Here is a 23190-nt window from a genome sequence, read left to right on the forward strand (position 1 = left end):
TGTGTTTTTTGTTCTTAATTCCAGTCTTTTCTTTATGTTTGGTGCTTTATAATTATGGTTGGTGCAAAAATATAAGTCTTGATATTTTATTACTTAAGTACAAGGTAGTGATTAAACACATGGGTCCTTGAGTCAGACTAACCAGGTTCAAATTCTGACTGTATCTCTTACTAGCCATGTGCACAGGTTCAAGAATGAGGATGTAGACAGCTCTGAAGTGGGAGGGGGGAGCATTATTCTGCTTGCCAAAATTGTTATATCCAGTTTGGAGTGCTCTTGAAGAAATTTAAGCAATAAAACAGCAAAATCAGAATTCTCTTAGGAGTATAATCTGACAATGTAAGATGGTGAATTTGGTAGATGCTAAGAAAGTAGGGAGACACATTAGGGTCTAAACATAAGGATGGTAGGAATGAGAATGAAAAGGAGGAGCTGGATATGAGCTCCAATGTTGTGGTAGTAGAAGATAAACATTTTTTTTCAGAGAGCTCAAAGAAAGAGAAACTTAATATGTTGGCACAGATGAATGAATCAGTTCTTCACTTCCCATGTGACTATCAATCTTTGTACAATCTCTTATTCCATTGGTCAGAACCCAGAAGGGAAGAGATACTTCGTATCCTCAATTTTTTAACTGCAATTCTATTTTTCAAAAAATTTTACTTATTTGTTGGCCTGAAATAAATATTTACCAGATATGAGGTTACCCTGGTTTATCATTAGAAATAGGAATTTAGTAGTATAAATAAAATTACTGCTTTTGAACCTCAAAGCAAAATACATTATTTTACTCACCAGGGTTGCTACTAGCATTTTGAGCAGGTCAGTTCTTTACTGGGCAAGACCATTTCATAAACTTCTGTACAGCATTCCTAGCCCCCTCCACTAAATTCCTCCCCAGCCACCACATGCCCCTATCACAATCAAACACACCCCACATACATTTCTAAAAGCCCTCTAAGTGCCCTCATGCCTGTTCAAGAACTACCCATATAGTGTTAATTAACAATGAATCTAATTTACTTATGTCATCTTGCCTGGCCTGTTCCAAAAAAAATTACTAATGGCCTTATGCAGTCTTCCAGCAGAATCAGGCATATTCAAGGCACTATACTAGTAGTTTATAAAGAAATACAACGATGCAACTGGTAAAAAGAAACAGACAATGGAAATAAACCAGAAATGCTCACTGAGTTGGGAAAATAAAAATAGCTGTTGCCCAATGTAAATGACAAACCAGAAGAAGATATAAATCTGTCCTCTAAATCTTCCTTCCAAAGCCAACACTAACTCCAAAATAATGATCAGAGCCCTAAGGCTTCTTAAGAGTCCCAGACAGCTCCCATTATTTTCTGGAACTGGGAGTGGACTTGGGCTACTCCACCATTTGCAAGCGACCTTCCACTTTACTTCTCACCATACCAACGATTAAGAAACTATACAGAATAGAGTATTTCTTGCCACCTCCAACTGCAAATAGGCACTTATTTTTAAAAATAAAGTCAGTGCTTTTTATCCACAATTATGGTCATTATCTTGCTGAGAAACAAATTAATTTGTGAGACCAGCTCTGAGGGGGTCTCACCACATGCCATGATCCATTGGTGCACAATAAACCTGAGAAGCTAAAAATACAGAAAGAGCAGGTATTACCAATTGCTCTTAGGAAAAACTAAAATAGTTTCTAACCCAGCAAAAGTGAACCAAGACATTGTTACACAGGTAGGTTCCTTATTTTGAGCTGACACTGCTAACCAAATAGCATCTCAATTTACGATTGTCCTGGTCCCTCCCAAAAATATCCTGTAAATATCTTTCCAAAGAAGGTGCCAACTACAACTTGCTGAAAAGGAAGAATAAAGTATTTATCACCCGCACAAGAGAGGAAAGAGGACTGTGTGAAAAGCAATGAGGGGAGTGGGACTTACTGGACAAAAGTAGGTGTTCTCCACGATGTGATGCGCCACCATGCTGTTCTCGGCAGAGAGAGACATGATGAAAAGCAAAGCGTCCCGGGCCTGCTGACCCACAGTCCCCTCGCGGTGAATAAAGGGAATTAGAAGGGAGAAGATGAGGAAGTTGGCCGCCCCTTGGTCCTCACTCGTGTGGAAGAAGAGTTCCAGGATGGACGGATCTTTGGCAAGGATGGAACAGAGCTGGTTGAGCAGGACAACCAGTTTCCCCTCCACGGCGGGGGTGGCTGTTCCTGAACAAGAGCTCAGCAGCATCATCAGGGGCTTCAGAATAGGCTTGTGGTGCAGCAGAGGCTGGTGCGACTGGGTGACCAGCATCTCGTACATCTTCAGCTGCTCGACTTTAGTGTCATCAGTAAACTCCCGCCTCAAGCTCCAAAGGAAGAGTTTCTCCATAATGTTCTCAGAGACCACGAATTCCAGAATCGGCCCCATGGCAGCATCCTTGGCTTGTTCTTCAATCAGCAGGAAGAGCATGTGTTCTACATAATTCTGCACTGCGCTGGCCTCATCTGGAGGGATGGATCCGTATTTTGCCTGGGTGTTCTTCAAGGGGTCGTGCTTCTCTAAGATCTTCACAACCTGTAACCAAACCAAACATTTGTCAACCAACTGATGTCTATCATAATGACAAAAACAGGGCACCGATTGTGTCAAATGTTCACAGAAGATACGGGAGCCATGGCCCACAAAATACATGTGAGCTCTGTGTTTGTCTGTTTCTCTCTCTCTCTCTTTTTCTCTCATGAGAATAAAATGAAAAGGTTAAACTACAGAAAAAAGGTGTTTGCAGATATTCATTTATAGTAGTTATCATTTTGGGCAACCTAACTGTCAAAGAAAGTAGTATGGTTATGCAAATTAAGTCACATGCATATCTGGGCCTCTTATTATGAACACGATTAAGCAAAATAAAAACTTGTGATATTTTAGATGAAAAAATAAGTTACTTTATGTCGTTAGGTCCATCATTATCAACTATGTTAAAAACATGAAAAAAAGACCGAAAAGAAATATAAAAAATAGAAACAATTTTTGTGTTCAAAGTGATGACAAGTTCTTAAATTTTTTCTAACTCATCAATAATATTGCTCTTTAATCTTAAAATACATTAAATAAGCAAGACTGCCTGTGTTCTCCTATAAATAGCATTGATTTGAGGATTTTCAACAAAGGAACACAGCTCCTCATAGGCCCTTGAGAGAACATTCTCCTCCCCTTCTGTACTTGGATGAGCACCCTTTTCAGCCAAGCAAGCAACATTAGGAAGGATGAGAGGAAACTGGTTAGCAAAAGACATATACCTGGCAGAATCAGCTCTAACATGTGGCATAGGTCTGCATTTCTTGAAGCCAGAAAAAGTTCTGAGATAACCAATTATAAAATAAATCCCTAACGTACATCATTTCTGTTTGGAGTAATGAAAAAGTATTGGAAATAGTGGTGATGGTTGCACAACATTGTGAATGTAGTTAATGCCATTGAATTATACACTTAAAAATGGTTAAGATGGTCCTGGCAGGTGTCCCTCCATGGGTAGAGTATCAGCCTGTGCCCCGAAGGGTTGTGGGTTCAATTCCCAGTCAAGGGCACATACCTGGGTTGCAAGTTGAATCCCCAGCCCTGGTTGGGATGCGTGCAGGAGACAACCAATTGATGTGTTTCTCTCACTTCAGTATTTCTCTCACTCTCTCTCTTCCTCCTTTTTCCCACTCTCTCTAAAAATCATTGGAAAAAATATCCTCAGGTGAGGATTAACAACAACAAAAATGGTTAATTAATTTGGCAAACTTCATTATATATCTTTGACCACCAAAAAGAAAAAGTCAATTGACAGTAAGAAAATGAATAAATCCCTAAACAGGTCATGGTGCTTCTCTCCCTTGCCACTGCTGGCCTGTGAATGCTTCCTGCCTCTCTCTGCCCATCAATACTGACTTCTACTTTGGGACCTGGAAACTAAAACAATATTTTTTTTATCTCAACTCCCATCTAACTTTATGACTTTTACGATAATATTCATTCATTTCCTTTAAAATGTATCCACATGATAATTTTTAAACAACCAAACACTGATGGCTTCATTTTCATTCTGGTTTGCCTGTCTGAACTGCATGTAGTACCCTCCTGGCCAAGTTCTGTAACATGCAGTTACATGTTCTGTATTTAGGTTACAGGATGTTTGCAAGTCACTGGAGAAGCTGGCAATGGTACAATGCTATGTCAGCATGCATGAGCGCGATGACAGAAGTTTAGTTCTCAGGGGAAGTTCTAAGTTTTACCCAGTCAGGAACAGGGCAAAGGAACCTTTATAGACCAGTCAAGTTATACCCTTACAGAATGAACAGAATTCTACAGAATCTGTCAACTCTATCCACTTCTATTATAAAATTAACAATTCTGTTACAAAAGAAGAAATCACCCCAGCACCCCTGAGCTGACATTTTCAATAAGAAAGGCCTTTGGTTAGCAGCTACCCAGGAGGTACGTGGCTCAATGACTGGTGACCCCAGTGTGCCCACTGGACATGCCCCCCTTCGCTCTATGCCGACTCCAGAGTGTCCCCACCCTTCCTAACATCCAAGAAGCTGACCAGAATTCCTCAAAGGCTGATAACCTCGCTGGCAGAAATGCTGTTCCCTTTGCTCTGGCCTCGGTGACAGAGATCACAGTACCACACTTGTCCAAAAGGGGGCTCCACGTCAACATAGCATGGTCTCCAGCTCCAAAGACCTAACTTTAAGGCTCCACATTCTGAAGAACAAATTAGCTGCCCTGCCTTATCAGTTCTATAATTTCAAAGTCCACATATTAAGTTTATGTGTGAGAGCTATCTATACAGCCAGGCTTTGGGGTAGAAATGTAATTATACTTCTCAAGTGTGCTCAGACTGCCTTAACTATCTAAAATTGGGACATTATACGTTGATAGTGGCATAACAAATTAGCTCAATCCTTTTGGATAACAATCTGCCAATATGTACAAAAACTACTAAAATTGTTCCTCCCCTTTGACTTGTTAATCTCACTTTAGGAGAAATGCCTAGGAAACAACCCAAAAATAATTGGTTAATAAATGTTCACACTGGTGATATTTTTAATAATGAAAAATAAAAATATTATTTACCCAAATGGTCAAAAAGAAGAGAATTATAATCAAAATGTTACCTCACCATACAACAAAGCTATTAAAACACTAATCATATAATTACCTGCAAGTATATATATAAAATAATTTAACTTAAAAACTAAATATTTGACAGAGATGTCTGATTAGAAGTGAGTCTGAAAAGATATAAATGAGATAGTCAGGTTCATAAGTTCTTCCTTATAAACTGATATAATTTCATAATATAAGTAAAAATAAAAGTAGACAAAGTAATTTTGTACTAATGTATTTTTTAAAAGGACCAAAACACTGAGTTAAAAACAATTAATAATTGGAAATCTCCTCATCTTCAGAAATTCCTGAGCAACATATATTTATGCATATGTATTTGTACTTATATGCATGATATAGATATTATATATCTAAATGTACATAAGTAATACACACAAAAACTATACACATAATCATGTTACATTTTTCTTGTGAATATTGTTTATTCCAATGTCTTTCTTTGCAAACAATCTTTTTTTCTATGAAAAATCTAAAAAAGAGAATTGAGATTTTTATATAAAATGCAAACTATTTAGCAGCTTTTAAGTCAGAGCATCTTTATAGTGTTGCTCCCACTGCCTTCTGGGTTAATGGGCAGAGAAACATGAGAACAGAGCTATAAACACCTATGGAGATAGAAGGTTTGTTGATCATCTGGAATGGAGCAGAACCATTAAGAGCCCTTTATTCATTCCCAGCCCAGGGGTGGTTTTACTGCCTGGAAGATGGGTGTGTTACAACCGAGGTCTGTGAGTCATGGGATACACAATGCCCAGCAAAGTGCTGATTCTGCCTGTGTTGCCACAAGTCCTTAACCTCTCTCCTTAGGTGCCAGGACCCTCCCAGGCCACCTCCCTTCCCCTTCCAGGCAGACACACCCATGACCTGCTTTTATAAGTGGGCTCTGGGGCCCACACTCTGGGCCTGGTTCCTGTCCAAACAGGGAATGCCTTACAAGCTCTTGGCTAGAGCACAACTTGCACTGAAATGCCAAAGAACTTCAGTTCTCATGTTCCAAGTTTGCTGCCCAGTGGTGTCATAGCTCTTTCAATTTCTGCAGACTGGTTCCTGATGTGATCTGGACTTTTCCTTATTTTTTTCCTTTGCACCCATCAAACTCCAATTTTCCTGTGTCCCCGATTTTTGCTTGCTGCCTATGTTCACCTATGTATCGACTCTGACCTTCCAGGTCTAGGATCCATGATCCCACACTGCTCCCAGCAGCATCCCCAGGCCTTGCCCATTCTCTGATTATATCCTCTCTCTTATACTCTCAACCTTGCCCCAGATTTCCCAGCCCCAACTTCTTCTCAACTATAGATACTCTCAGTCTTGGGGATTCAATTCGGGGGCTAGAGAGATCCAAGTAGAGAAGAGAGCAAAAGCAAGCAAAATACACATTGCAAATATTTCTTTTACTAAACAAGTTCACTTCATTAGGTTGCAAATATCATTTAAGAAACGAATCAACTCCTGATAAAGTCCATGGTCATTAAGTGGGTAAACCAGCTGAGATCAGAAATTATACTGTAAATGTTTTGCTGAGCACAGCCAGACATGTGTTGATTTACAAGCTTTAATAAATACAAGCTGGTATGTATGTTTGCTAATTATGAGCCCAGATCACATATAGTTCCACATGTAAATTATCACAACTCTAAAAAGAAACAAATAAAAAAAATCAACAGTGTTAACACTGATATACAAATTATCATCTAACCAATCTAGCTAAATTTTAACCTAACTTCAAAGTCATTTGATCTTATACATTAGGATTATCAGGGCTAAATAAGATGAACAAATAGCATATTTTTTTAATAAAGGAATATTAGCTACTCCTATCCTTAGCTGTAATGATGGGCCCCATCAGTCAATGAAAATGGGCCCGAATTTCAAATATTCACAAATTCTAAACAGAAAGTTCAAATGCTTTCAGAATCGAAAGATCTACATAAATCACATAATCACACCTCAAGATAACAAATAATTATTCTTCACAATAAACACAAATGTTTCCCTCTCAGGAGATTAGCTTTGACTCCATCTTAACATTGTCCTATATCATATATATGTGTATACACACACATACACACATATATATGCATGAATCAATAGATAGTTGTTTATGCTACTTTAGTTGGAGACTAGTTATTTTAAGAAAGTCACATGAGTACAACCCATACTTCCAAATCCTCTGGAATGCTAAAAGTGGCAGCATGGAAAAAAAACAAGTTACTAAGCAACATTTTCCATCACACAGAAGAAGGGCAGGATTTAGCAATGTTAAGCAAATTCCACTTAATGTACCAAATAAATACAACAAAAGTTAGCTTCCATCCAATCCTTGTTCATAACTTAACACCTGGTCTTTCAGCCTGGGGTATTCCTTGCACACTTGTTCCTGTGGGAGACCTTTACTATGTCATTTCTTTTTGTATTAAGATAACATAAAATAATAACATGTATTCTTGCACAAGTTGGTTAACTCAGCTCCAGTCCTGAACTCCAGAGACTTGTTTAAATCTGGTATAAACCAGGATCACACAGGAGCTACATGTACATGCCATCCCTCCTTGGGACCAAAGACGGTCCAATAATTACTGCAATGCAGAAACATGGTAGGGACATTAGTCAATAAAACATCATAAACTAATGCTAAGTTAGCTATGTCTTTTTTTTTTTTTTCTTTTTCATTTAGGTATTAGGGAAAGGACTTAAGAGTAGTGATCTATGTAATAATACTCCAGAGAACACTGTAATTTCAACCACAGTAAAAAACAGACATCGCCAAGCACACCATGGGAGAGTTGCTGACATTTCAACATGTGTAACCACTTGAGAGGCTAACAGAAGCACAAAGGGATGCCTTGACTCTCTAAAGCAGCGGTGGCCAACTGGTGGTCCGCGGACCACTGGTGGTCTGTGAGGTCCGAAAGGTTGGCGACCGTTGCTCTAAAGAAGCATAGCTTTTGTTCTGCTGTGCTTCCTACTTCAAATTTAGAGCTACTTGAAAAGCTGAGAAGAAATATACAAATTTTTTAAATATTAACAAATATCTCAGGTGAGAGGAAGTACTGGTCAGATGTTGGTTAACAATTTTTTTTAATGTTACCAAGATATAAAGATTAATCAAAGTTCTCTAATACTGCCCAACTTTTCATCTCTTGAAGACTTTACTTAATTTCTCTCCATCACTGGTTCTATGACAAGGCACAGACCAAAGGGATGAAGATGAGCAGAGCAAGAGAATGACTGTCTGGGAACAGGCGGAAATGCAGATCTCAAGTCCACGGACAAGTGCTCTAAACGTTCTCAGTAAAGCCAGGCTACTTGGAGCTCTACACAGACACTATACTTAAAACATATTATCTATTTTTCATTACAGCATTGTGGGAAGACATTTGACTTAACTAACTAATCTAGATTATACAGTGTTTCCTATCCCCACCATCACCTTAGAAGAAAAAGCCTACTACACAGACTAGCTTTTCTTCATCAGTCAGCATTACTCTATTTGAGCTCTGAATTTTCTTAACTTAAAAAAATTGTGTAACAGCTTATTTTTGCAGACTAAGAGTGGTCTGAGAAGCTTTGGGCTATTGCCTAACTAGAATCACAAAGAAATGTGCATTCATAACTTATTTTTTTAATAACCTACCACCCCTGTTCTCCTGGCTGTAAGAGCAGACACCTTTAAGTATATAACTAATCTTGATTCAGTCCTTAAAAGGAGGTTAGAGAATGAGTACAGCATGGGCCATGAAGCTTCACAAAGTACAACTGTGCCATTAAGAGTAACTAGTGTGTGTGTGTGTGTGTGTGGAGGGGGGGTGATTCATATGGCAGTATAGTTCAATGGTTTATTATCTTATGGACCAGTGCTTACTTCTTGCTCTCTCTTCCATTCAAAACCAAAGAAGCAAAGGCAAGAGATAAAAACAATAGTCTACTAGACTATAAACTAGTCTTATAGACTACTATAAAAATTAAACACACACACACACATGCAACACAATACAACACACTCTTCCAGATCACTGATCGTTAAGTACAAGTCCAAAGATCTTACTGATAGCAAATTATAAAGTGTTTGAATATTAGTGTATGTTCAAAGTTGTTTTCTAAGTCACCTCGCTCTTCTAAAAGTTGTATTTTCTGTTTCCCATGTTTCAGTTCAGCAAGTTGAAATCCACACTATGCCAACATATTGCTGGCACTGAAGATATAAGTGAACAAATGGTCTCTGATCACGAGGTTGGGAAGAAGATTCTGTGCATGTCATGTTAGTGAAAGGTGGTTGGTCTAACCGTGAGAGAACACTCGAGGTGCTACTGGAGCAGAGTGGGAGCATATAAGAGGGCGGAAAGGTTTCCTGGAGGAAATGATGTCCCACATGAGGCCTGTAGGAGAGGCGAGTAACCAGGGGGAGGGATATTCCAGGCAGAAAGAAGAGGAAGTGCCTAAGGCAGAGAGGCATAAAATAGCACAATGCCACTGCCCAGGAGGGCAGTGACTAAGAACTCCAAGTAATTTTGTATTTCTGGAGACTCAATAAAAGATGAGGAATGAAAGAGGCCAGGACATAATTAACCCTATGTGCCATCCTGGCCTATAGCTGAGAGGCCACTGAAGTTAAATCATTCCAACTAAAGGAATGATCCAGACAGATCTGAGTTTTGGATTCCCTGCTTTGGCAACTTATGATGTAAGATGGCATCTCAGCTGAGAGGAAGTACTGGCCAGAGACTACTTCCTACAGCCTGGATTCTCCAGGGTCACTATTAGGAATACAACTATTCCTGAATGCCCACGATGGAACACACCTGGGGATGTCTAGTGCAGATTTGGAAACTGCAGTGCAATGCTAGGCCACTCAAGGACTCTCCCCTGCAATACCCCCCACCCCCCACCCCCACCCCCTGAATAGCAGGCTGCCTTGGATGGTGCTGGTTACATCACGAGCTGTCCCTGACACACTGCGAGTTGTAGGTGGGCAAGCGGACCCTCTCCCCCTCCCCCCTAAAGTGTGCTTTTAAACTCAAGGTCTGGAAAAGAGGCTATTAGTAAACAGTAGAAGAGAACCCATCCAATGTTAATTATGCTGAATCTGCACACTAACAATCAGAAACACCCTGGATAAAAAAGGTGCTGCACTTGCCAGCTAATGGAACATTTCATTAAATAAAACCTTATCACTCAGCTCTGTCTCTGCCACATTTCTTACCGGCCTTCCAGGTTGCCTTGGGGAAACCCAGGGGCTACAGCCCCAGGAGTCACAGGAGTTTATGTCAGATTTTAGCTCATTTCCCAATCCTCTGCAACTGCTCTTCATCCACCCCCCGCCCGAACAACTCACATATGCAACTCCAAAACAAATAAATAGCATTTAGTCCTATCAACTGGAGGTCTCATTCCTTACCTCACACTTAGTCCCACATCTCTTCCTTGCCCTGACTTCCTCACTCCTTTCTGCCACCCCCAAAAAAGTCAAAGCTGAGCATTTGTTTCCAATACCCCTTCTCTAAAGTGTCCTTAACCTTTCTGACATCAAGACCTTCTTTTCCCTCAGTCGTGCTAGCAAAATCTCACTGCCTCCCTTTCCCAGGCCATTCCCATCCATAGTAGTCCTTTCCCTTGGTTTAATCCTGTCATTATTATTGATTTTATAGCAATGTATGTCACACTGGCATCCAAATTAACTTCTACATTTTTTAAAGCCCAGACCAGGCTCATCCATTCCTGTGTCTCCTGCCCCCCTGCCCTGACACGCCTTCCCCCCCCCCCCCCCCCCCCCCGCCCTTCGTGGTGCCTGCAGTAGTACACTGAAGTGTGGACTCAGCAAATCCCCAGCCAGCAATAGTCACGGTGACATCCACGTGAATTTCTGCAACCAGCATTTTTATTGATAAAGGTAACAGGAAAGCCCTCCAGAGCCTTTGAAAGTAGACAGAAGCTGAGGACGTTTTCTAGATTGGTTACAAAGGAAAAGTCAGGGCTAAAGAGGTAAGAAACTTGACCAAAGTTAACAACGAGACCAAGAGTGTCCCCACTTTACTAAAGGAGTGTTTACTAACTAAACACCATTCTCTCTGACAAAGTTATCCTTACTTACCCTCAGCTCGGTGTTTTTCAAAGGGGGTTATGCTTCAGATAACCGAAAATGTCTGCCAATGCTGAAGTCATTAACATCGGACATGACATGAATAATATGATTCAGAAACCAGGATTTACTCCTTCACCAATGGGAAAGCATTTTCACGCCTTCCTGAATTAAGACAGTCTCACAGCACTCCCACAGCTTTGGAGAAAACTTGTCCAGGACACTATCTGAAAGGGCAAATGATCTATCTACATAAAATCAAGAGATTGGTGACATATTATGTCTTTGAAGAGGGGAACAGAATGCTGAATGGATCACATCACAGATACCCCAGCAGGAGTGATTACAAGCAAAGGTATTATACACAAACAAATAAGCAAAATGGGGTCCAGGGCAAAGACTGCACATCAGAATGACAGGCTTCGTCTGCCAAATGAAATGACTGAGGTTGAAAATTTCTCCACAGGGAACATCTGACTGTGCAATCTTACAAGTTAAAAATATGAGGACAAATAATTAAATTAATAAATATATACATACTAATTTATGAATATATTACGTACATTATAAACACAAACTAGGAAATTTTAAAAGATAAAGATGGGAATAGGCCTTCTAAAATATTATTCCCACACGCAATAGCCTATTGGGCACATCCGTTTGGGTTCACCACCCCACTTTGAAGCTAGCTAGCACTTTAAGAATCTTACAAAATTACAAAGCCAAAGGTATTATTCTATTACCTGGAAAACTCCTGAATTATTTTCTTCCCTTTGCTAAAGCAGCTGTGCCCTTAACATCCAGAGAAAACCCATTAAGATTCTAATGGTGAAAAGTCAGAGAATGAGAAATGCATAAGAAATTTTGGAAGCTTTGCACTGGATAGTGACAAGAAGCTACAAAGCGCAAGTGACCCAGAAGCAGAATTAATTTTGTTTTTGATCTAAACTGTGTCCCCCATAATTGCTGTGATTTACAGGCTCAGTGCTTTAACCCATGTGCTGTTTCCGGACACAGGAAGGAACTGGGTAGTCATTAAAAAACTGTCACATAAATAGCCACTTACCAGCTCACCTGGGAGTGTAATGTTGGACAAGTAGTAAAGAATGCCAATTTTATTTATTTTACTACTTGTAAACTCCCGGAGGAAAGGGTGAGCTGGAACATTCAACCCTTAATTATCCATGAAAGCAGATCAGAGAAGAGTCACAGAGAAGTCAAAATGAATAATAATAATAAAAAAAAAACCTTTTATAATTGGCTTTGTAATGAATTCAGATAACACCTGGCACTGTCTTCCCTTAAATTACACCAGACCACCAGCCCCAAAAGGGTAGAATACAGAGGTCAAGGGACCAAAATCTACATACTTGTTTGAAAATACACTAGTTATATAACCTCAAGCAAGTTACTTAACCTCTACAATTTTCCATTCCCTCAATGAGGACGCTAATGCGAACTGCCTTATGGGTTTGTGGAAAAGATTACATGATATAAGGCATTTGAAGTAATCAGCACAGCACTTGGTAAACATCTAATAAATGTGTGCTTTGTCATGTCAGAGTCTAAGGTCTGGGTGGAAATCAGCTGGGAGGAGGGGAAGAGACAGGATGTAGACATGGTCAAGTACATTGAAAGTGAGGTCAGATTCACTTGAAGGCCAACTGCTGGGGAACATGCATGTGCCCTAATTGGTTGTGTGTTGGAAACCATGGTTTTTAACCAGATACCTAGTCTAGGAAAGCTAGAAGAGAAAGCTGCTTTTCCTCCTTCTGAAGGGGCTTTCCTCCCTGTTTCTGGAAGGAAACCCTGTCCCAGGTAGGAAACCCTGGGTCAGTGTGAAGGAGGCCTCTAGACCAGCAGAGAAGGTAGAACTCATACATTACCTGCGCCCAGTGGTTTTTAAATACAATCATGCATGTTTCTGGGTCAACTCCCTGCAGGCTCACAGCCTGCTGGAGTTTGCGTTCAGTCGCAACCGATGACATCATAAACCTTCATAAAGCAATGCTTCTAAGTCATATTTAATTTTCATCAAAATTTTGCAAGCAGTCACTAACTTTCAAGTATCACATTAGAAATGTAACTTCTTCACATTTCATTGTCACCTTCCAAAACCTGTAATGACAACAAAAAATGCATCTCATTATGTTCATATATTGAATAGGACACTGACTACTATATTTAAATCAAAGCCCAACACAGAACAAAACATCTACAAAATAGACATTTCTACTCAATCTAAAGGCTTCCCTTTTTTCTCTCACCTTGCTACTAAAAATATAATGAGTCTACCAAAGCTACATGCATAAATTAAACAATTATTAGGTTTATTCTCTCCACTACTGCTAACCAACCCAACCCCCTCGATTACAATTCTAAATCACTCAAATCTAGTTGCTATCATCAAGCAAGAAACTATGATGCCTATGTCTGTGGAGTTTAAAAACACCCAGATGCAGGGAAACCATTAGCTAATAGTGACAGAAATAAATGGCTTAATGAAACTTGGGTAGTTATGAAACAGCACCCAGACTCCTGGGCCTAATATTATTGATTTTTTTTTTAAATAATGCAACTGAAAGCATTCTTGGTCATTTTGTGGCTACAAACTAAGTGAAGGTTTCTAGATTTTCTGAAAAATAGTAGAATTCCAAGTAACCTTGACAAATCAGAGAGAAATGATCCATCAAAAACAAGATAGGGCACAATTACAAATGAGAAGTGAATTGTGTGGATAAAATATGAAGAAAGTCTGACTGCAACCGACTCCCCGTAGGGAGGAAATAGATACTGAGGTCACACAGCGAACAGTGGGTCTGATCCAGTTGTGTGGCACTTACTCTCTGACAAAGAGCTAACACAGTGGTGTTATCTCACCAGTTTGAACAGCCCATAAAAGGACTGGGTACCATTCAAAATATTATTTTTTTAGTGTACAGATTGGAGAGAGATCAAAGAAAGGTAATTACACTGTAATTATCAGAGCACTGGAAAACAAAACCCATGATATAATTTCCAGGCTCGTAGTGCCAAAAAGAGTAATGCAAAAACAGCTATTTTCAACTGACGGATATGAAAGGTATTACCAGGAGAACACTAATCAACTGTTCCTCCTACAAACAACGTAAGAAAGAAGCCTTCAGGTGATGATTCGGGTTAGACCCACGGTCAAGTTCTTTGTGGGGAGTGGAATTAAACACTGGAAAACAGTTAAGGTATATTCAAAACAAGTGCTTCTGCTAGGGGAGGGGGAGATGCTAACCCTTCATCGTTAAAGGATCTTTTAAAAAATACTAGGACACAGGACAGAAAACTTGCAAGAATTAATAATTCTGAAGAAAGAAACATATTTAAGGAGAATGAAAGAAGACGAAATTATACACAAAGAGGAAGGCCTGCTAGGAGGAGGACTGAACACAGGACATTCCCCAGGGAAAAACAGCTGTGTGTGTCTTCTATGACTATATTTTTTTAATTTAAATTGGTGAATTCCCTATTGTACAGTTGCTAAGAATACAAAATTGTTGTTTCAATAAGACACTGTTCACTGCCAACCATAGCCCTTTGCCCCTGAGAGGCAAGTTTTTTCTTGGTGTTTTAAAGCCTAAGAGTGGCCACCCCAAGCATGCAGGGTATGCGCTCCCAGTCCCCACAGGCCCCATGGTCCCCATCACTCCCTGTGACCCCACTGTCAGCCTCTCCCCCTCATTTTGGTTACTAGGCTAGCCCGTACAAATAACATTTCAGCATGCAGCTTTGCTCCAAGTGATGAGAGACAGAACAAGTTCTGACTCAACTTCCTCATTGCCCTAAACATAATATTGCTGTGAAAAACATCCAGGTCTGTTATTCAGATGATGTAATTATCATAATAAGAAAAATCAGGAGATTTTGGTTTATCCCAGAGGCTGGATTAGTAGAAGACTCCTTGACATTCCAGCTCCAGGATTCTCAGATTCTTCTTCAAAGCTTTGAGGGGAACATACACTGTGCCAACCGCCTCTAAATCAAAATCAGTCACATGCTCTCTAAGATCCTTTCAGTTCATTTTCAAAGGGACTTGACATGCAACCTTTCAGAGAGTGAGATTGCATTACAGACAAAATAACTATCATAGCTGAGGTCATAAGTTTACAAGTTAGTTTTAATGGCAATTGAATGTAAGTTTCTCAATTCCCAGTCTGGTGTTCTTTCTAGAAAACCATCTTCTTTTCCCTGCTGGCTAGAATCTCTGGCCCTTTTGCCTTAAGGAATGTGGATCTTCTCTGGGAAAAGTGCATCTCACTTGGTTGGTACTTATCTGATCATACTTCTGAGGCAGATGCCTGAAGAATCTAAACTTGTCATGAATCCAGAAACCACAACTTCAAGAAAACTTAGTGGAGAAAGAAGGTATCTCTTTTATGTATTTTATTACAAGCCACATTTGATAGTAAAACACCATGCCAGAAGATCCTACAAATAAAAATACTACCCAGCCCTAACCAGTTTGGCTCAGTGGATAGAGCATCGGCCTGCAGACTCAAGTGTCCCAGGTTCAATTCTGATCAAGGGCATGTACCTTGGTTGTGGGCACATCCCCAGTAGGGTGTGTGCAGGAGGCAGCTGATCGATGTTTCTCTCTCATCCATGTTTCTAACTCTCTATCCCTCTCCCTTCCTCTCTGTAAAAAAAATCAATAAAATGCCGAAACCAGTTTGGCTCAGTGGATAGAGCGTCGCCTGCGGACTGAAGGGTCCCAGGTTCGATTCCAGTCAAGGGCATGTGCCTTGGTTGCGGGCACATCCCCAGTGGGGGTTGTGCAAGAGGCAGCTGATCGATGTTTTCTAACTCTCTATCCCTCTCTCTTCCTCTCTGTAAAAAATCAATAAAATATATATATTTTTAAAAATCAATAAAATATATATTTTTAAAAAATACTACCCAGAGACCAAAGGGCTGAATATTGCCATTCTTTCTCCTTCCCAGGTTAGACTATTACATCACAGGCATGTCCCCAGGGCAACCTAAACCCGAAAGGAAGAGACAGCACCATATTTATGAGAGATGTGCTGGTATAAGGATGTATTTCCTCCAGCACCAAGATTTTCAAGATAATTCTGCCTTTGTCTGTTATCAGGCTTTACTTTTTTCCTTTTTTGCATTTTTCAATTCCAAGCTGTTTAATTAACTCTCAGATCACAACTGAAAGTCCCAAGAGAAGAACAGAGGACAAAACTAAGCAAAAAGCTGTGAGGAGGTAAAAGAGGCTGCAGTGGCTGGAATGTGTGCCACGTGACAAGCCTAGCTTTACTGGGCATTCCCCCTTCCTCGCCCTGTTCCCTCTCCAGCCTAAGGCGTCTGAAGCTGGGAATGCTGGCCGCTCTTGGCACACAGCCCATTCTTCCCGTAAATACACACATGCACATAAATTTAAATTTCATGCCAAAGAGAGAGCTCTATAAACCATCCAGACCCTAACGAGTAATTTCTTTTTCTTTCTTCAAATAAACCACCAACACCAAAAAAAAAATAACTAAAGGGCCCTTTTTTCAACAAGGGTTGTTTGTGGCTTTGTGGTGTGGTTGTTAGAGTTTTCTGGCATGGGGTGGGGTGGGTAGAGGAGCTATCATAATATTACATATATAACAGCCTGATGTATCAGCCCACATTCTATAGTGAAAAGACAGAACTGAATATATTCTTTCCAAAGACTTTACTGATAGTCAATATAATCATCTCAATATTATATGTAAAAATATTTTCCATCAATAAGGAAAGAAAAATCTATTAGATTTTTGTTGGAGACAGAGATAACTGACATAAAATTATATGATTTTTTTTTATTGGCCCTTTTTGGAAAACACCAGTACATGGTACCTTTTATTTGACTATGAAGAAAAGTGTAAGCATGCGCTTCCACATCTCAGAATTATAAAAGACTCCATATGGTCATAAAAGCTCAGATTCTAGTCATCTAGATCACACCTCCTTCCAATGTAAAAATTCCTTCAACCTCATTCCCAAATAAACAGATATCTAATTTCAGACTCTCAAAATCTGCAATACTTAGGAGAGCTATAAATGTGTCAGAATTACATTTTTTCTTGAAATACAATCCCTGAATGACTATATGTTAATATATCTCTCTTTCACTACAGACTGAACTTACAATGTAAACATTTTGGCATATAATTCTATATTATATCATCCTTCAATTATTTTATCTGTTTCAATATAATATCCTTTAAAAACAAATTTTAAAAAATTCCTTAAGGGAAAGAAATAGATAGCCACCTTAATGGGAGACAGAGCCAAGAGAACATTTTTATTGAGGAAAAAGTGATCATATTTGCAGGCCTAATGGGAAGGAACTAATGAACATGGAGAATTTGAAGATTTTTTTAAAAAAGAAAGGATTTGATGGCGCAGGAGAAGAACAGTGAAGAACACAGGTAGGGTGAGGCCTAGAGACAAAAGAGAAGCAAAGAGTCTTTTCATCGTGTTACCAGTTCAGAAGTAATAGCCTGACCTTGGTGGGAAGACATTGCAGGTTCCCTTCCCACCTTTCCTTCTTCTACCCACCTGACAGTTCTCTGACTGGTTTATGGAAATGGTTGGAGAGTTTGGGTGGATTTAAAGTAGGGAACAAAGGGTAAAGACTAAGAGTTTTTAGTTTGGTTGTCCAGGCGTGGAAGTCAAAAACCTTAAAGTTCCCACTTGGAGTCTTGACCTCTGAACCAGGAGAAAAGGCCCCAAGACTCTTGTTCCAGTTCTAACCAGCTGTGACACCCTAAATAAAAAATGGGGCTCTTGGATTGGAACCTCACTTAGGTGAGTAGTTAGGTCTCTCCCAGCTCAGAAGTCATTATTTTATGTATTTTATTACAACTGTGATACTAATTGGGAAGAGGTAATCTTAAAGAAGGACAATAAATGGGATTCTATCTGTATGCTTTTTTTCAATTGAAGCATATTTCACTTAAGGAACCCAAAGCACAGGAATCAACCATCTCAGATGTATAAACAAACAAACCACATTTGTGGTTGGTTGGTTGGCTTCTTGAGCAACTGCCAGTATAAAACCTCACTGTTTTAGAATGCACTTTGGAATGCCCTGAACTGGCTGCTACTAAACACATAAAAAGTCTATTACTGTAAAAGTGCTTATCATGTGAAATTGCATCTAAGAGTGAAGACTCTTCCAATATTGAGAACACCTGAAAGAGGGGAACCTTGTGCCCTCACTTATAACTAAGAGCAGCAAGGGGAATTCATTTCAGGTCAAACTACCTCACACAACCTCGACTTAGAGGCTAATAAAATCCTATTAAGCCTAAATCCTCCCTGTGCTCTAACCCTCTGGCCCCGTTTCCTTTTCTCTCTCACGGTCATATCACATAGCATGCTGGGCTGTGGAAAATAAGGCAAGATCTAATAGCCCTGACTCCCCTGGACCCTCAACCTGTCAAAGAGCATTTTATTTAATCCTCACCTGGGGATATATTTATTGAATTGAGAGAGAGAGAGAGAGAGAGAGAGAGAGAGAGAGAGAGAGAGAGAGAGAGAGAGACACATCAATTGGCTGCCTCCTGAATACACCCCAACCAGGGAAGGAACCTTCAACCTAGGTATGTGCCCTGACCAGGAATCAAACCCACAGCCTTTTGGTGCACAGGATGACGCTCCAACCAAACACTCAGACAGGGCATCATAGAGTTTGACTCTGGCTCCTTCGTGGTTCACTGTCCATCATTTCAGTAAAGCAGTACCCTGTTTTGTGCCAAGTTGTAGGTCACCAGTTCATTCACAGAAAAATTCTCAAGAATTTCAAGTGCACGAAGAAAATTCTCTCAATACATATATTCAAAGCGGTTTCAGGCTTTGATAAAGGCAGACTTCAAATGAATAACAAAACTGAGGAAAACTGTTAATGCCCTGAAATAATTCCACCATGTTTCACATCTTCATTTCACTACAACAGGCTGCCAACTAGGGCACCCAAGTGCCAGGCAACTGACTGATTAACAGAATAAGCAGAAAAGGAAAATTAAAATTAACATTCAAATTCATACCTGAAATTTGTTTGGGGACTTAATTTTTAATGCTATTTAAGAAATTAAACCCCTGTTGGCAAAGATTTGGAATGTAAAAATTATAGCTTTTGAAAATTATAGCAAGTGTTGAGATATCAGTTCGTGCGTGACTAAACAGAAAAGTTCCTTATGCACACGGAGAGATTTGTTGAAAATGAAATCCGGATCATTCTTAAAGCAAGTCTCCCCAACAACCTAATCAATCAATGTAATTTTACTAGTATGCCCAACATGTCTTGGTCATTTTCTCTGGAAAGGGAGGGGCCTTTGGGAAATTATGCTGTTCACTCTAATGCCTGTCTTTACATCTGTACCCAGGAGGATTAGTTTCCTAATGGCAGTCCTTCAAATGTCTTCATATGAAAATTTTCAGACATGTAATCTTCAGAGTAATCAAGATGATGTGAGGATTGCCGAAACCGGTTTGGCTCAGTGGATAGAGCGTCGGCCTGCGGACTGAAGGGTCACAGGTTCGATTCCGGTCAAGAGCATGTATCTTGGTTTCGGGTACATCCCCAGTAGGGGGTGTGCAGGAGGCAGCTGATTGATGTTTCTCTCTCATTGATGTTTCTAACTCTCTATCCCTATCCCTTCCTCTCTGTAAAAATCAATAAAAATATATTTTTTTAAAAAAGACTAAGTGCAATGAGTTAAGTAACAATAAAATTCTCCATATATCCCATGAGTCTCATCAATTGCTGGGCATATTTTTCTAAAGAGTGGTGGCTACAGTTTTTAGCCAACTCTAAAAAAGGACCCATGAATTACTCCCCCCGCCCCTTCAAAAAAAAGTTTAAAAGCCACTTTAAAGATGTGTTCACAGTAAAACCACAAAGAGCCCCAGAGCAGAGGCAAATGGCCAGCTCCAATTCTGAAGGTGTCACTGAAGAGACAGTGGTGGGACTTCGGTGATAAGAGAAAGTATGTCTCAGCAGCTTGCGGGTTGTTCCAGCCTAGGAGTAATCATGCTCTTGAATAATAATCAGTTCAGGCCTCTGAGCCTTACAAATTTCATGGCTGGCTAAGCGCTTCCACTCCCACCAAAGCACTGCAAGGCGACTTGTCAGAGGAAAAAAATGATTAGCATTTATTATAATTTAGTAACAGGCTCAAAAGTCAGCAAACTCCTGGTCTCCTCGAACGTGATCCCATGCCGATTAGGACATGGCACCTTCCTTGGCCAGTCTATGAAACAGGCCACGAAGAGCCAGATGCCTACTGGGTAACATAAACGTGACAGAAAGGGCATGAACCACTGGTGCTTGAGCTGACTGATAAAAGCAGCCTGCCTTCAGGTAGGGCATTTATGTGGTAACCTATGCCTATGAAGTTCTAATTTCACATTTAATTTTTATAAACATAAAAATAATGTAAGGCTTCCTTACATATAAATATGATAATCCCTCTCACAAATGGCACTATGATTTAAACAACTACGTTTTCTCATCCATGAATAGTAAAAAATTCCAGTAGTACATGATAAAAACCTACTGGTTTAAAGTTTTTACCACTCACATATATATTATTGTCAGGATCAGTTTATCATCAAGATAAGACACCATATGGAGAAAAATAAGAAGCAAGACCTTCTAAAAGCACTGAAAATTTTCAGGAGGGAAGAGTTTTAACTTGAAATCTCTCCCTCTTGAGCAACTCTGCATGGGCCTCAATACACGATCAAGGTCCAGACTCACCCATATCCAGAGATGACTCAGGGAAGCAACCATGGGTGCATCTCAGGGACCTCAGGTGAGTGCATAAACTGATGCTCTACCCACAAAATTAAATTTGATCATCAAAATCATTTACCCTACAAATACACTTTCCTCTTACAAGATGGCATATGGAATAATAGTACTAGTAAGAGTTGACACTTACTGTATATTTCTCTGTGCCAGGTACTATTACAAATACATCACACTGTTAAGTCTTTAAATCTGTAAACTATTATTACCCTTCGACACAGATAAGGAAACTGAGGCACAGAAGGGTAGAGGAATTGGTCTAATCAAGGTCACACAGATATCTGAGGTCTGACCCAGATGCAGTCTCTTAACCACTAGCACCTCTCCACGTAGAATGATGTATTTTAGGACCATATCTTTAATGCTTATTTTAATATTATTGTGCAATAATACTTACTGGGTTAAATTTATGCAGTTTACCTTCAGCTTATGAGGTTCATAGCTCTAGGAATAGGAATGTCAATGTTCTGCCAAAGTATTTTTCAGTCTATTCAGGTCCTCTGCCCATTTTTAAATCCGATTGTTTTGATGTTGAGTTGTATGAGCTCTTTATATATTTTGTTTATTAACCCCTTATTGAATGTATCATTTGCAAATATCTTCTCCCATTCAGTTGGTTGCCTTTTCATTTTATTGATGTTTTCCTTCATTGTACAAAAGCTTTTAGATTTAATTCCATTTGCTTATTTTTGCTTTTGTTGCCTTTGCCTGGGGAGACATATGCAAAAAGGTATTTCTAAGACCAATGTCTAAGAGTTTACTGCCTATGCTTTCTCCAAGGAGTTTTATGGATTCTGGTCTTACATGTAAGTGTTTAATCTATTTTTAAAAGATTTTTTAATTGATTTTTAGAGAGAGGAAAAGGGAGAGGGAGAGAAATATTGATGTGAGAGCAGAACATTGATCAGCTGCCACCTGCACACCCCCTACTGGGGATCAAGCCCACAGCCTGGGCATGTGCCCTGACCAGGAATCAAACCGGCAACCTTGTGGTGCATGGCATGATGCTCAACCAAGCCACAGCATCCAGGGCTAAGTGTTTAATACATTTCAAGTTTATTTTTGCATATGGTATATGAAAGTACAGTCTGGTTTCATTTTTTTGCATGTATCCTGTCAGTTTTCCCAACACCATTTACTGAAGAGACTATCTTTTCCCCATTTATATTCCTGCCTCTTTTGTTGTAGATTAATTGACCATATAGCCATGGGTTTATTTCTGGGCTCTCTATTCTGTTCCATTGGTCTATTGTTTTGTGCCAGTACCACATTGTTTTTATTACTATATCTTTGTCTTGCTCAGTTGAGGAATCCAGAGTTCCCCAGGACCCTTTCTGGGGGACCTCAAGGATCTCAATGATTTTTAAGGACATCTCCAAAAAAAAACAAAATCAGTCATAGTAAATACAACTCGCTATGAAGATTTCTTATATCCCAAAAAGCGGCCGGCACTGCAATTAACTGTAGTTATACTTGAGCAGTTAGTTTCACCACTACTCACTACAACTTTTTAAATTATTTGGCTTTTTTTAATAGGATATTTTTCTATTTGTACAAAGCCTATTCTTTCAAACTAACATTTACCCTGAAAAATCAAAGATCATTATGCATTTCTTGAGCTTTGTTTCAAAACATTGCTTTCATTCGAAGATGTGGAAAAAAAGAAACTCTAGTGCACTGCTGGTGGGAATGCAGACTGGTGCAGCCACTGTGGAGAACAGTATGGAGTTTCCTCAAAAAATTAAAAATGGAATTGCCATTTGACCCAGTGACCCCACTTCTAGAAATATATCCTAAGAAACCTGAAATGCCAATCGGAAAGAATGTATGCACCCCTATGTTCATAGCAGCACAATTTACAATAGCTAAGATTTGGAAACAGCCCAAGTGCCCATCAGCAGATAAGTGGATTAAAAACCTGTGGTACATCTACACAATGGAATACTATGCAGTGGTAATGAAAGAACTCTTACCATTTGCAATAGCATGGATGGACCTGGAGAGTATTATGCTAAGTGAAATAAGCCAGTCAGAGAAAGATAAATATCACATGATCTCACTCATATGTGGAATCTAATGAACATAATAAACTGATGAACAAAATAGATCCAGAGACATAGAACCATGAACAGACT

The 23190-nt window shown here is 39.6% G+C and overlaps 1 protein-coding gene across 1 annotated transcript in view; it reads right to left on the reverse strand.

Annotated features, from left to right (window-relative positions):
- Positions 1 to 23190, reverse strand: part of FHIP1A (FHF complex subunit HOOK interacting protein 1A) — a 202400-nt gene that overhangs the window by 70993 nt on the left and 108217 nt on the right. Inside the window, exons 4-5 of the mRNA XM_054717689.1 lie at positions 13119 to 13350; positions 1929 to 2555 (exon numbers count right to left, since the gene is read on the reverse strand). Coding sequence (XP_054573664.1) covers positions 1929 to 2555; positions 13119 to 13223 — 732 coding nt within the window. The 5' untranslated portion in view covers positions 13224 to 13350. The remainder of the gene's footprint in view (positions 1 to 1928; positions 2556 to 13118; positions 13351 to 23190) is intronic.

Source organism: Eptesicus fuscus, chromosome 6, assembly GCF_027574615.1.
Source record: "Eptesicus fuscus isolate TK198812 chromosome 6, DD_ASM_mEF_20220401, whole genome shotgun sequence".
Lineage (NCBI taxonomy): Eukaryota > Metazoa > Chordata > Mammalia > Chiroptera > Vespertilionidae > Eptesicus > Eptesicus fuscus.